Below are 15653 nucleotides of genomic sequence, written 5' to 3' on the forward strand. Positions count from 1 at the left end.
GCTGTACTTGACCTTTTCTTTTTTATTTAATTCTTTCTGGCAACTTTTTGTAATTCGTGGTAACTCCTTAGCCTGCTTTGGGGACAGTTAGCCATGATGTGAATTTGCTTCTAAAGGGAACTCATTCTAAGCATAATGATATGTAGTAGTTTTATTGTTTGTAAATAGGGCAGTCCTACTTAGTGAAGAAATACTTTTCAAAACTAGAATTAGCACCAAATTTATATTTGCTTTGAACTACAGGACACCTAATTTTCAGATTGGGTAAGACTAAGAAGCAAATATTTTCTTGTACTTATATTTCTTGGCTTTTGATTTGGAAGCATGTCAGGCACATGGAAATTCCCCTTTTGTGTTGATGTAGAAAAGCGTTTTCCTCTCATCTCTTTTGAAGCAGTACTGTCTTTTATGATGTGTGCTTTCATTGACTAGAAAATGCTGCCCCCATAAAAGTTCATTTAGGGTGTCTGTTGTTGGATTTGGGACACTGCCTCTTTATCAGGCATGATTTGAGCATAATTTGTCGACTTCCTCATCCATTTCTTCTGAAAACTCTCATTAAAGTGTTGAAAGTCTAATTGCTCTAAATCTTTATCCATGAGAAGCTAAGAACAAAACATATTCAGTAAAGAGGAACTTGGATTTAGAGCTAATAAACCATAAAACAAAGTATTTGGATGAAATATGTAGTCCTCTCTGTTCTTTCTGCTCTCATAATTTTGTTCTGAAAAAGTCTAAAAGCACATGTGTGTTCTCAGCTCTGCTCAAACCTACCAGTTCATTACTGTGAGAGCAGGAAAAACAGCCCCTTAGAGAGATGCAGTATGAAAACTTTAGCATGGTTTGCTAAACTATTTTCTTAATTAAGAGAGCAAAAAAAAATATCTATAATTGTTTTATTGATGACATATACAGCTGAATATGAATGTCAAAAGTATAATCATGAGCTAAATTATAGTTTTGGGTATTTTTTCCTTATTAAAGCAAAGTCCAGACAAACCAAAATAATATTTTTCGAAGCCTTTATCTTAAATCCATGTGCTCTATAGTTGCAGACATTTATTGACCAGGTAACTGTGTAGCCTTTTTTTTCCACCCCCTCTCATGATACACAGCTGGAATTCTTTCACCAGTTTTCTTCCTTTACCTTTCTCACCAAACAAGCTGTATATCAAGTTTCAGCCCTCTACCCATAGAGTTTATTAGTGCTGTTTGTCCCTACTGAAAGATCAGTTTGTGCACAGATACTGCTTAAGGAAAATCTAGTAAATGAGAGTTTGCTGGATGCTGTTGCTGCCTTTGCAGATGCCTGCAGGCTGGAGTGTTCCTGCATCTCATTTCTAGATGTGTGCCCATTACAGGACACTGCTCATAGTAACAAATACTGTTTTCCTCTTTTAAATTCCTCCAAAACTTCAGCTGTAAAAGTATTTTATTTTCTGTGACTGCAAGTCTTCTCTTACAAGCCTAAGAGGCATTTGATATGTGTTTTAGCTAATGCAAAACTTATGGGGAAGAGCAAATGTTTTTATTTAGAGTTTAAACCATGTGCCTAGATTTATGATCATATTAAAGACATACTTAGTAGTTTAAGATGCAGTTTAAAAAAAAATCAAGTGCAATATTGATCTTACTATTCACTAAAGCCACTAAATGAAATAAGGAGGTTGGAATTTTCTTCTTTTTCTTAATTTTATTTTAGGAAATTTCCCTAAATTTTTCCTTTCCTTGTTGGTCCCCAGAGGGAGAGGGAGAGGCTGAGCCTGGCAATGTGGTGGGTGGGGGGCAGTAGTGAATCATGGAATAGCAGCTCTGCCTGAGCCTGTGCACTGAGACAGGCTTAGGGCAGCTTCCTTTAAAAAGAGACAAGTTGTAAACACAGCCAAGGATTGTCTTAAGCTTTTGTTGTTCCATGTTTTTGTCAATACAGCAGTCCTTGCCAATTTATACAGTTTTTTTAAACTCTCTAATTCTTCCTTGTTAATTTTTGTTTTACATTGCATGTTATGTGTAGTGAATGCTTTAAGGTTTGCATATGTTTTACTACTTTTAAAAGTATATTAATATTTTTGCTAATATTTGCTTAATCTAATTTTGAGTTTACTTTAACTAACTTTTGAAGATTTGAGTAAAAAGTTGCCAATCAGCACATGGCAGTGCAAATGAAGGTGTTGTACAAACTTATGATTCAAAGAAAATGTTCTTTTGTCAGATGAATTGCAGGGTGCACAATCAGAAACTGAGGCTAAGCAAGAAATTCAGCAACTGCACAAGGAGCTGATTGAAGCCCAAGAGCTAGCTAGGACAAGTAAACAAAAATGCTTTGAACTTCAAGGTGAGACCCAGATCAACTTGGTTCTGTAGGGTATTCATGAAAATTGTATAAATTAGGTAGTTCAAGATAAACCAACATGCTTTCATAGTATTGAATACATCCTTGAACTCAGATTTCATCCTTATTTCAGTTAGATAATGGATGTAATTGAATGTCTTCAGTGGTGGCTCTTTGTTAGATCATCCTATCAGCTATGTAGCTCTGTTTTTAAGAGGAAATAGTATAGTTCAGTTTAATTGCATATTGTTCAGTGTGCATTAGAGGTTATATTTACAATCTTTTTTTTCCTTCCTCTCACACCAGTTTGCATTTAGCAAACATGGAGTTTTCAGATCAGGCAACAGATTATATCAATTTCAAATTAATTGTAATACTACCACAATAATGGAATGATGTCTTAGTATTAACTTTTATTAAACTACTTACACAGTTTTACTACCTTTGATAACTTTCTGAAGTAATATGTTTGCTTAATCTTTTCACTGAAGGAGAGATTGTGACTAAAATTAATTACACAGGGGAAATTCATGTTACTAACAAAAACTCTTGGGCACATTTTCACTTTTATTTGTAGCTCTCTTGGAAGAAGAGAGAAAAGCATATCGAGTGCAAGTTGAAGAATCCAACAAGCAAATAAACGCTCTGCAAGGTAGGAATTTTTTTTCCCCACTCTTTAGGGAAGCTATGTCGTTTTGACTGTTTCTGTGGCATCATAGTCACTAAGAAAGGAAAATGTTTAGTTGAGTGTATGTTTTAAATCTGATTTCTTTCACCATATCTTTGAATGTTGTTGTGGAATGTTTCCTTTAAATTCCTTAAAAAAGCAAAAGGTGTAATCTGTAATAGGTACCTCTTCTTCATCTCCTTTTAGTCTTTCCCAGTCCTAGATGATCCAAGGATTCTTACTGTGGCTGCCTTCAGAGCACTCAGAAGCTTTCTAGGTGTTTTGTGCTAGTCAGTCTCTTCACTTCATTCTAAGATCCTCCTAAAGGAATTTTTTATCCAGATCCACATCCAGCATCAGAGCATGCAGTAAAGTTGCTGCAACAGAGACCCTGTCCACACCTTTTTGAAAATTGATATAATCAATTGCGCTCATTTCAGCCCAAAATGGATACAGCAGGATGTAACCCATGATTTACACAAATTCTCAGTCAGCTGTTCTGTATCACATTAACTTCTCATCCATGCATGTGAAAGAGCTCGTTGGGAAGAGTCTGTCAGTCTGTCCAGCCTTAAGGTCAAAAAGGCTGTGTTATGTTGTCACTTCCTTAGAGCAAGTGTTAGTTTGAAGACCTACTTGGGCACTTAGGGTTAGGGTTACACCTAGGGTTAGGGTTTTGAAAACCACAAAGCCCAGGGATGCAGGCACACTGCAGCTGAAAAAGGCTGACAAAGGGGGACACAAAACTGCCACAACATGCCTTCCTCCACTGCTCTTTCCTTGCAAAAGGCCTTAGTCCTAGCCTGCATTTACTGCCTAGGTTTAGGGTTTTCCTTTCTCTCTGTGTATTACATGGCCCACATATTTCCCTCTTTAAAGTACAGCATTTGACAGGATAAATATATTTTTTCAATTGCATTAGGCTTCTTTAGCCCTGTTAAATATCAATGTGTTGAGAGAGGGAGGTAAGGTTTTTAAGTTTATTGGAAATACAGTTTGAAAAAATATTGAAATGAACGTCTGCTTTCCAGCTCAGTTGCGAAGGTTACAGGAAGAAATTGAGAATCTTCGCAAGGAGAAGGAGAATGAAATTTCAGCCACTCGAAATGAACTAGTCAGTGCTCAAAATGAGATTCTGTCACTTCAGAAAGTAGCAGAAAAAGCAGCCTCAGAACGAGACACAGATATTTCTGCCTTGCAAGCTGAGCTGCAGACGGTGCGAGCGGAGCTTGACCGCTGGAGGAACGATGCCTCGGACTATGAAAAAGAAATTGTCAATCTGCAATCCCGGTTCCAGCTCAAGTGCCAGCAGTGTGAGGAGCAGCAGAGGGAGGAGGCCTCTCGCCTGAAAGGTACTTGCTTGAAAGGATGTCCCAGAGCATGGCTACCAGAGCATCCTGCTGCTCACTGTGGTGGATGCCAGTTACTCAAATCACTGTTTCTCTGTCCCTCTGTAGTCATTCACTCTGTGTGTGTCTGTGTGTGTGTGTGTACACACCTGTATGTATTTATCTGTGTGCACCAAGGCTTGTGGTGCACACAGAAAAAGACGTTTTGCATGCTTCATTAAAGAGTTATTATCAATTATGCCTAAACTAACTTATGCCTAAATTACTCTTTGACATCAGTAGACCAAGTGTAATTCCACATAGAGAAGATGGAAAACTTTTACAGTTTGAGGGACTCATACTGCCAAAAAATTTCCAAGAGGACTTGTGTAACTTCTCTATAGTTTAAGACTGTTAAGGGGGAGCTCCTGACTTTTTAATTCTACAAAAGTGTCACTAAAGCTTATTGCTTTAAACATTCTATTCCTTGAAACAGAGGCATGGTATTAGTGATTCTCTTGCTATTTTGAAGCCTTGGAAATTTTCTTCAAATATACTTTTCTACCACTATTTCTAAAATATTAGAGTTGACCCATAAAAAGACTGTTTTCTACTTCTTTGTGCCTTAGAAAAAGCTTTAATGAAAAAAGTAACTTGTCAGGCACTGGGTCATAAACCTTATAACAGTAGAAGATAATGTAATGTTTTACAGGTGCTCATGAGAGAATCCATGTGACATGATTACAGACAAATATATTTGAGATGTATGGCTGATACCAGCTTTTCCTCCATTTATTAGGTCCTTTATTAGTTCCTTGAGATAGTCATGAAATAATTTTACTTAATTGAATTAACTTATTCATTGCAGATGAACTTGAAAAGTTGAAGGCAGAGTGGATTGCTCTGGAAGCTGAATGTGTTAAACTGAGGAAGGAAAATACTTCACTTACATCTGAACTTCAGCGACAAGAGAAGGAGCTTTCTAGGTAAGGGCACAGGGTTTGTCTGGGGGGTACCACAGCAGCTGAAGAGTTTTGCTGATGGTGATTTTTCCTCCCAAAAGTTAATTATACATAGCAAGCTGTGGACATATATTTAAAAGCAAGACCATGGCCAGCCTTTTGTGTCAGCACTTTTCTAGGGAGGCAATAATGGTCTGTATTGATATTTACACATCAAAACCAATGTGGTAAGCTTTCAGGGGTGAGAAGCGCCAGTTTGTGTAAATTTAAAATGCATAAGGAATCAATTGGGTTTTGTTTTTCAGCTCTCAGAAACAGAGTTTAGCACTAACCAGCGATATAAGTGTTCTTGAAATGTCTCGGAAGGAACTTGAAAATCAGATGGGATCATTGAGAGAAAAACATCAACGGGATGCAGCCAGTCTGAAAACTCAACTCAGTGAAGCTGAAAGTCAAGCAAAAGATTTTCAGAAAGAGGTAACATGAACTATTTCCATTTTGCAAGAATGTAATGCCCAATGACTGACCTGTTTAAGCTAAAAGAAAAGGGGCTTTTAATTCTTTACTTTTTCTAGTAAATAAATTTTTTCAAATGTTTATTGCAAGCAGTTTAAATAGTAGCTATGAAAATATAAACTGGGAGTCAAATCTAAAAGGGAAGACTGAAGGTAAATACATGTGTTCTTTGAGAAGGTCCTAAACTTTACTTCCATGCATTACTGTAGCAAATTTACTTTTAAGATGTTTAGCTAGGTAAAACATTATTCACAGTTTTCATGAATATCGTGGTCCAGAGTTTCTTTAGCTGTTATGAGTCAAAGTTAATTTTCACAGTATAATCTTCCCAGTTAGATTTGAACTCTTCTGTTTGACAATGGGACTACATATTCTTTACAAAGATCTTTCATCTTAATAGATTTGTAAGTGCATAAGGAAGAGTCAGCATTCTGAGCATGTATTTAATCTGCTTGGCCTCTAAAGATTGTCTGAACAAGGCCATAGTCTCCAGCACTTAACTTACTTCCTCTTATGAACATTTTGAATGTTTCCCCAGTCACTGCTCTTTGTTTCTTTTGCAGTCCTCTTGTTTACTCCATGATTAATTCATTCATGTCACATTCCTTACAATTCTCAGAATCTGAAAATCCCAGTTGTCCTAATCTCTGTTTTGTAATCAGATGAGTATTTGTAAAGATGCCTCATCTTCTAAATTTGTGGTGAATGCCAGTACTGAAGGTCATTGGTTCTGTCCTTACTAAGCACAGTCAGGAGGACTGCTAGAATTGGAAAAATGGAATGTGGGTTTGAAAAAGGAAAAACTACCCATTCTGTAGGAACATGTCCCATTCACCCAGTACTGTTTGTGCTTGACCCACACTGAGGATTGTGGCATAATTTTTTTTATGCCTGCCTTGCTCTTATGTTTGAATTTGCTGTGTGGAAGAGGGTTTGATTTACTTCATACAGAGTGTTGAATTTTGTACCTATTAGAGGGGTGTAAGCTGCAGCCTAGATGTAAGACCGCTATTCAAATGTGAAGGACTCCTTGTTCCCCTATTTCTTGTTTCATCTTTGTAGTTTTTACAGTCCTTTCCAATATGATAATGAATAACTGGTATGAGAGATTAATTAAAGCTTTGCATTTACTTTGTATTTCCTTGGGTTTGGTAGTCCTAGCTCTGCCAAGCTGGGCAAAAAAATTTAATTCAGAAAAAAAGGAAATCTAAATTCTGCCCTGCTTTTATGAAAAGAGAGTGCAGTGATGCAAGGCGAGTTAGTCTGGGCAGATGACAGCAAAGGGAGCTGTGTGCTAAGCAGATGTCAGCATGTGCTGGCTGTCCAGGGGTCCTCACATTGTTCTCTCTTTGTCTTTAGTATGAAAGAACACAGACTGTGCTCTCAGAGCTGAAGGCCAAGTATGAGGTGGCTGAACAACAAAACCAGTCACTCACGGAGGAGCTCAAACAATGTAAAGAAAACCTGAAGCTGCTACAAGAAAAAGGAAACAATGTAAGTCTGTACCAAATATGTGGGGAAGTCAGGTTATGACACTAGAAATTCTGTTGATTGAAGGAATGTGGAAGAGTCATATAGAAAAGGATGGACTTTCAGAGAAAAAAATGGGTACCATATTATGCAAAATTCCATTTTAGTCCTACCTGTGCAGATTTGCAGATCATTACACTGTTACAATTACACATAAAAGTTAAATTTACAGTTGCTTGACAGTTTAAAGTATGTCCTTAGATACCTGCTCTCTTGAAAATATGTGGCTTAAATACTAGTGAACCAGAACTAAGTAAAATTTTCTGATTTCAAAGAATGATACAGGGGCAAAAGCTGACAAACCTGTATGCAAATGAATTGAGTAAACCTTTTCAAGCTGCTCTCATTTTATTGGTATTGATTACAATGGATGTTCCCACCTTACTCTTGCTTATGCTTCTTAACCATGGTTATTTCTGGTGGGCTCATGCTTTAGGCAGTACAGCTGAACTGTCCTTTCTATTCACTAATGAAAACAGTGCTTTCTGGTTTTCAATTAATTGAAAGGTTGTATCATTAGAACTGAGTTGCCAACTAGAGGAAACTTTTTATTTTACTGAGATTCTGAAGTCTTCCAAACGTTAAGGGTGTGGCAGACACATTATAAGGTGGTCATAGCCTTATTTTAGGTCCCTCTCTACCCTGGGGGGGCTGGTTTTGTCTTCCTGTACTGCCTCTGTGGCCAGTGCAGGGTGAACAGCTCTGTAAGGCACAGTACAAAACAGGAGGATATTAATGCTCTGTAACAGAATTTAGCAAACTGTTTCTCTGACTACCAGCAAAGTCTTACAGGTCCTATCCTCTAAATCAGCTGGATGCCTAAAGTTTGTATGAATATCCTTGCCATAGTTAATTCTTGAATATAAACCTTGAACATCATGGAGCTGTCAAAGATGAAAAGAATTCAAAGCCTTTCTCAATTTTTTCAGACATATTTTCAGGAATATGATTTCATCATTCTTTTGGAACCTGATTCTTGCTTAGGATTTTTCTGTAGTGCTCGGAGTTACTTGACTTATTTAAAGCAGAAGTCAAAAACAACCACACTAAAACCCCACCCCATTTCAATAGAAGAGATCACACTGAATAAATAATTGTGAATGTGAAATTTTCTGCCCTGTTAAAAAGATTAATCTCAGAATCAAAATGATCAGTGGAAAAGGGGAAAAAGTAAAGGGTTGAAATACTGTGAAGGAAATTGGAGCACCTGATAAGAGTGGAAAAACTGAAAGGAAATTTTAGGGAGAATTAGAGGTGAGTATTTAAGTGAAAGCAGAAACCGCAGCAGTTGCCGAAAGCTGCTTGCAGAAGAGGAGTTAATTGTGACAGTTGAAACCTGGAGGTCAGGGTGTGATGAAGAGCATCCTCCATATAAGGGCAAACTCACTGCTCACCAAACATTACTCACAGTCAGTAATGTAAAACATATCCATCTTGGGGATTGTTTCAAACATCATGGATACTGGGCTGAGTTCCAAGGTCAAATTTTTCAAGTACCATTGCCCCTTTATGCTGGAATCATTATCTGCTACTTCATTTCTGAGGACAGAAAGTGACTTCCCACTGTGGGATTTGTTCCTTTTTGCAGCCCATCTGTGTCTGAGTTTGCATATCTTCATATTCTAAAAAAAGATGCACAATTTTTTTGAAGCATGCAGTTAAATGCTCCTTGACAATAGGGGGATTTGTTATGTATTGATAAGCTTATGAGGGGAAAATCTAATAATGTGGAGGTGCTCTCATTGAATGTGATGGATATTTATCATTGGTTTCATTTGCCAAGAATGTGTATAACTTACAAAAAGATATCTACAAAGTTGTTTGGTGAATCATCAAATGTTACAGAAGACAAGGCTTCTGTACTCCATTTGGGATATCATTTAAATATTAAGTTTTAATTTTTAAGTTTTACTTTTTTATGGCAGCGTTGTGTTTTTGAAATGCTTAGCGGTGTGGTGCACACTTGTGTCTGCATGCTTGTAGCCACTGGTTACTTCCTGATGCGCTTTACACAACAGATTTAATGATCTCAGTGGTTTGAGAACATCAGCTGCTCTGGTTGATTTAAACCTCTGGCACTTTTTGAACACTGCTGTGATTATTTCTGCCAACAGGCTTTCTGTGGGAAGGTGGCACTGTGATTCGTGGCACCTGCGACACAAAAATAATCTTGCATGAAAAAGTCTTCAACAGTTACACATAATTTTTCTGTTAAGTATTTGCCTTGATTGAAAAAAAAATTTGAACAAGACTAGAATACCTTCTAATGTTCCTGTATTTTGAACCGTATTGGAGGTTCTATGAATTAGTGATTCCTACAAATTCAAAACAGGATGAGATTTTACTTACTAATCACCATGTTTTAGAAAAGTTAAGCATGAATTTATCATTTATTTATTTGACTGAACAAAATCAAGGTAGCTTCAGCACAAACAGTTTTAAAAATATTTGGCATGGTTTGACCTTAACCTCTGTGTGTCTTTGTGTGTGCACAAATATATAGAGTAGGATACAGAGAAAGCAGATGTCTTCCAAGGACAGATTAAAAGCATTTAGGTCCATTTTTGCTTTTAATTTTTCGTATCACAGATGGAGGCTGTTCCATCCAGAATGTGCAGTAGTTTCCATGAGTAGAACATAGCTGAGAAAAAGTGTGGATGGTTCTGAGGAGCCATAAGCTGGATGAACCCTGCAGTCTGGCCAGCTGCTGGTTTGGCCCAGCTGCAGCATTTGATCAATTTTCAGAATCACATTTGGTTACAGGGCTGCTGACCTGGCAGAGATGCTGAGCTTTGTGGTATCTCTGATAGAAATGTGCTTCTCTGCTTTGTAGTAACTGGATGTGGATTGTACAGTCACGTTACAATCCCACGGAAATGTCTGAACTACTGGGTTTGCCTGTGGACATAGCTGTAACTGATTCACTAATGGAGGAAAAAAGATGGTTTTTCCAGAGGCTGGTGGTGGAAAATGGAAAAGGCTAACTAGCAAGGAATGAAAAAATAGCTGAAAAAACCAATATTTGGTGTGAGTCCATCTCTCAAGAAATCCAAATAGGATTTCCTCTTACTTAGAAAAACTAAAACCAACTATAAATAAGATACAGGCAAATCAGTTTAACATTCATATTGTTTTCAAGTGCTAAATTCCAAGTTGTGACTAGAGGTTTCTTGGAACATTTTCTGCTTACTTCCCTTTATTTTTAAACATCCTTGTTAATTTGAGTAGAATGGTGTACTAACTTTGTATACCAGATTAGACAATGCTATAATGTGTTAGATGTCTTTAATACATTTCACTTAAAACAAAACTTACTGACTTATTTTCCCCTCTCTAAATCATCTTTACCTGATTTGATTTATAGCACAAAGTGATTTTTAATATCCCTTCCCTTCTTTAGCCTTCCATATTACAACCCGTCCCAGCCGTATTCATCGGCCTAATCCTGGCTTTCCTGTATTGGTGTTACGGCCCATTGTGGTAGCGAAAGGTACAAGCACTACTGTTCAGTCAATGTATGTTTGTCCCTCACCTGTTTGTGCCATTTCTGTATCAAATAGTGCATGGTGAAATGCTCACAGGTGTTTCTCTACCTGAAGCAAACCCTTCATTTAATATGCCATTCTGTTGACACTGACGAGCTGAGCAATCCACTAATCATTTAACATCTCTGTGATTTCCTGAATTCTAACAATGAATTTTTTTCTAACTGGTACTTGAATGTGCCTCTTCTAACTCGGTCTCAGTTTGTCTTTAGCAAATGGGCTGCCTTTTGCACAATGCTGCAATGCTAGGGCTTGTCAGAAAACTTAATTGCCTAATTAACTATGAAAAATGAAGAGTTTGCCTCTAATAATAAAATTCAACAAGCTTTGGTTCCTATCTATGGACTAAGAAATTCCTCTCTGACTCTAAACACTTTTATTTTTCTCACTATTGTTGATGGAAAGACGGGGAAAAAAGACAAGAAATAGGTGGTTGGTTTGTATTCTGAACTCTCAGCTTGCATTTTCTCTTGTCTCTCAGTGTGTCCTCCTCTTAAAATGCCATTGTTGTCATGCAATGTTGTGACAGTCTGTTAAAAATGGTGTTGTTAGGAAGTCACAGATCTGGATTTAAACAGTCAAAAGTTAAAGATGTGCATAAACCTCTGTGTAGCCTTGAGCCATGCTTTAAACATCTCAAGCCTTGGCACGTTCAGTGGCAGATTTCTCTGAGGTGTGTGCAGTAACAAAGCTGGGAACACGGAGCTGCCAAGAGTCCTCCAGCCCATCCTCAGTCCCCAAGAGCTGTGGAGTTGCTGTGCTAGAGGAACGTGGTTTGCTGTGGTGCTCCAGGTCAGGACTAGCCTGCAGCAGGGCTCCTGGGTGACCCTGTAGTGATGCCTGCCAACAGGTACTCAGGACTTGCAGGAACCACCAGGTAAACTGATTAGTATGAATTAGAACAAATATGATATTGATTTCTTTTTTCTCTCCACACAGAGACAATGGCCTTGGATGCCTGTGATGGCAGCTTTGGTTGCTGTAACAGCCGTGGTGCTGTACCCAGGCCTAACCAGAGCTTCTCCATGAGAACTGTTGTTGAATCCATACACCGTCCTCCCTTTAGAAGCTGGCAACATTCATATACTGAGGGAAAACAGATTAATTATCTTCCTTTTTACCTCTTAATACAGCACAGCTCTGCGTGAGAACAGCAGTAGGGTCATTTGCTTTAAACTGTATAAAATGTATCTGTCTATAAAGAGGGAATAAAATTGTGATTCATCATTCTGTGAGCAATATTTTTGCTTACAACTTCATGCAAGTTTTAAATTAGTATGTTGGGATTCTGAATACTATAATGGTGGCCTAAAGCAGGCTTCTTGGTACCAAATTATTTATAATGGCTAGGGTTGTGGACACTGACTTTAGAATCCGATTGCTAGACTTAAAAGGAAAATACTGATTTGGACATCCAAGCCAAGTAACCTTGCAGATACTTGGGAAACAGATGCAGTATGCTCAGTGCCTTTCAGTATGATCTATTTTTTTTTAAACTAGTGTATCATTTTACTTGCTGTTAGTCACTGAGCTGTTGGGAACAAGACATAAGAAAATTCTCTTACTACGCCTTTCGAAGGAAGCATATTTTTCTTTCATAAGGATTGCTTTATTAATGGGTTTTGGGAATAAACACAATTCATGTCCAGCCTTAAAGAGATAGAGATGCAGATGGTGAAGACCAGCCTCAAGTATTTAGTGTGCGCGTGTGCGAGTGTAAGCATGTGTGTGTTCTTGAGTGAACTGAGGTGTTTCTGGGAGCAAGTACTTGGTCATTTGATGGACATAGTGCATTGATTCAACTTATGTTAACTTTAGTTTGAATGTAATTTATTAAATTTCATATATTTAAAGAGATACCTTCTTTAAAAGTATGAATACCTTCTCACATATCACATGTATCAGTTTATTTTTTCAGTCATTTGATACCTTCTGACTTGAGCTGGAGAAGCTCTTCAGAATAAGCTTTTGTGGACGTAACTTTATTAAGAGAACTGCTACAGTACGTCTGTGATAGCTGAGAAAATCTAGATACATAAAATACTACAAAATTGGAATCATACACCTGATGAAGCATTGTCAGGTGAAGATGATTTTAATTTGGTAGTAAAATTTTGTGGCTCCTTATCACATGGCTGTAAGTATGATGCAGTGGTCCCCATTACAAAGTTTATTTTCCTTATCTAAGTACTATAACTATTGCTATTTGCTGACTTGTGGTGGGAATCACTGTAGTTAGTGCTGAATTAAATGTAGACAGTAGTTGTCTTGTTCAGCTCAACAGTTCTGTCAAAAAAGTTTATTAAAGACTTAAATAATATGTTAAAGAATGGTAAAGTGATATGGCTCTGCTAAAGGAAACTTCAAAATAGGGAGGTAATCTCAGCAATTCAATTGGCTTTAAAGAATGTTATGGCAATCGACAGATAGTTTAAATATTTAAATAGAAATTTAGTATATAATTTACTTTGTGAGGTTTTAAGGTCATTGTCCTTTAATTAAAGGTTCTATCTTAAGTTACGTGGGATTTGCTAATGGGAGGATTATTAGTTGAAGAAAATAGTCCACAAGTGACTTGTAGAAAATAACTATTGTCATTTAGTTCATTCATTTCATCCTTTTCATCCTTTTCAGTTGCAGGAAGCCACCCAACCACAGAACACTCGTATGCCAGTGGTACTTAGTACCTCTTGTATATAGGTTATTGCAAATATTGTTCTGAAATGCTTAACTTCAGAATTACATTTTTTTAAGTAATTAATTGTTTTAAATCTATTTTGTAAAGATATAAAAATACAATAGAATTTCTGGAGTACAGATTAAACTATTTGCACTAACACACGTGATGTGCATGATTTAATAAAATAACTTTACTCTCCCTATGCATGTTTGAGTTGAATGTCATTTGAAAACAAGAGATTCATGCTAAGTTTCTTTTGCACTAGATATTGCCACAGTTACTAGGCACAATGTCTGCAGCATGTCCAGTAAGAGTAAAAAACTTTTTTTTTTTTTTTTTTTTTTTTTACCTTTTATTTCACATTTGTGCTGGTTTAAGTTTTGGTCTAGCTGATCCCTCTGTCTGTGATTTTCAGAAGGAAGTGGAGTAGGAGAGAGTCCTGGAAGGCTTGGGAGCATATTGCCATGGAGAAAGAGGAAGAGGTGTTGGAGCTGCAGGGTGGATGTGCCCGTGGCAGGGGTGGTGAGCTGGGAGGAGCAGGTCCTGGGCAATAGAGGAAAGCCCTGCAGGGGGAAGGGGGCCTGATGCTGCCTCTTCAGCATCTCAAACTCCCCATTTGTCCCTGTTTCAGCTACTGTTTCCTGTGCTGGTAGCCTGAGGAGGTGGAGCCTGGCAGAGACGGGGGTCCCTCCCCGATGGCAGCAGAGATTGTGCCAGGTTCCCTGGGGGCAGCTGGGGGGGCCCTCCCGCACAGCAGGTCTGCCTGGGGCTTCATTTGTCCTTGTATTAAAGACAAAGGTTGTGTTTTCCAAAGTCTTTAGCACATCAGAGAGCTGCAGTTTGAGGCTGAACATGATTGTATTAAAGGAGGAATATTTCTAATTTCCTTACATGCATGTATGCATATTTATATTCTATACACAGTGCATAGTACACGTTGCATGGGGGCTTGTGCTTACAAGTATACCTGTGGTTCCCTAATACAGTGCCTTTTCCAGGAGTTCTTGGCATTTGCATGTTCCAAATGATGAGGAATGAGCTCAAATGCACAGTTCACTCTTCTGTTGTGAGAATCCCTGGAGAAGGGTTGGGTAACTGGGAAGGTGCTGTTCTTCAGTGCTTTGATACTAAAACACCAAGTGGAGTTATTTTGCAAGGACTCCTTGCACAAACCTTTCTGGGTTTTTATTGCTTTTTTTAATGGTAAATGTGTGTGCTCTTTTACATTCATATTTAGGTTCTTTCTTTTGTTAGGCTTGATTAGCTGAGCCTTGGAGTTTCTATACCAAGCAGCTTTTCACACGTGTGAGATGCTCCACTTGTAAAACAAGTGCTCTGAGCTTGCACTGAAGTTTGAGGTTTTAAAAAGGTTCCTCATAGTAGCAAAGTTAGAAAGTTGTTTTATCAGTTGCTAGTTCAATTTGGAAGATTTAGTATAAATCTTAGAATATGTGAACATTGCTTCAGATTTGTCCTGGTGTCTTGACTGAGGCACCTTTTTTAAATTCTCAAAGAATTTACCTACGTGGGGACTACAATATCAGGCCTTTTATTTAAAAATACAAATATGTACAAAATATAGTGTGATTTTCCTTGTAGCTGAATTAAATGCGTTCTTCCAGAGTCTTTGCCTCATCCTTTCTGCAGAATGTCTGGATTTTTTTGGTGCTAAATGGAGAATTGTGAGCCTGCACAATCTATTGCAAGAGTTCTCATGAAACAGTGAGACTTAGTATCAGATAACTGATAGCTGAAGCAAAGGTAATCAATCACCTGTGCATGTATTTTTGGGGTATATCCCTAAGTTATTTTTCTAATCAAGTCTTCTGAAGTATGTTACCTGTTCCAGACTTCTGTGTGCTTTATGTAAGATTTTGAATGTCTCCTGCCTTAATCCATAGGGTTCTGCCACTTGCAAGAATCATTTCTTTGGCTTGAATCTTTTCCATGACAAATCCACTGCCGAATTCATTCCACCAGCAGCATCTGAGTGCTCTAAAACACCAGGTCACCACTATGGCTTTTGGGAAGCCACTGTCCTTTGCACTGGCTCTGCAAGTGGGGCTGGCCAGGTTTCACCAGGGGCCTTTTAC

General features: G+C 37.9%; 1 protein-coding gene across 38 annotated transcripts in view; it reads left to right on the forward strand.

Moving 5' to 3' along the window:
* SLMAP (sarcolemma associated protein) overlaps positions 1 to 15653 on the forward strand; it is a 90425-nt gene that overhangs the window by 59816 nt on the left and 14956 nt on the right. For 22 of the 38 annotated variants that reach the window (XM_063164707.1, XM_063164699.1, XM_063164710.1 and 19 more), the window contains 7 exons: positions 2213 to 2335; positions 2910 to 2984; positions 4031 to 4351; positions 5196 to 5313; positions 5595 to 5766; positions 7165 to 7299; positions 11820 to 13762. In XM_063164707.1, the coding sequence (XP_063020777.1) occupies positions 2213 to 2335; positions 2910 to 2984; positions 4031 to 4351; positions 5196 to 5313; positions 5595 to 5766; positions 7165 to 7299; positions 11820 to 11909 (1034 nt within the window). In that variant the 3' untranslated portion in view covers positions 11910 to 13762. Of the gene's footprint in view, positions 1 to 2212; positions 2336 to 2909; positions 2985 to 4030; positions 4352 to 5195; positions 5314 to 5594; positions 5767 to 7164; positions 7300 to 10735; positions 10826 to 11819; positions 13763 to 15653 lie in introns of those variants that run through there. The other 16 variants (XM_063164701.1, XM_063164703.1, XM_063164713.1 and 13 more) reach the window with 4 other exon arrangements.

This window comes from Melospiza melodia, chromosome 10, assembly GCF_035770615.1.
Source record: "Melospiza melodia melodia isolate bMelMel2 chromosome 10, bMelMel2.pri, whole genome shotgun sequence".
Classification (NCBI taxonomy): Eukaryota; Metazoa; Chordata; class Aves; order Passeriformes; family Passerellidae; genus Melospiza; species Melospiza melodia.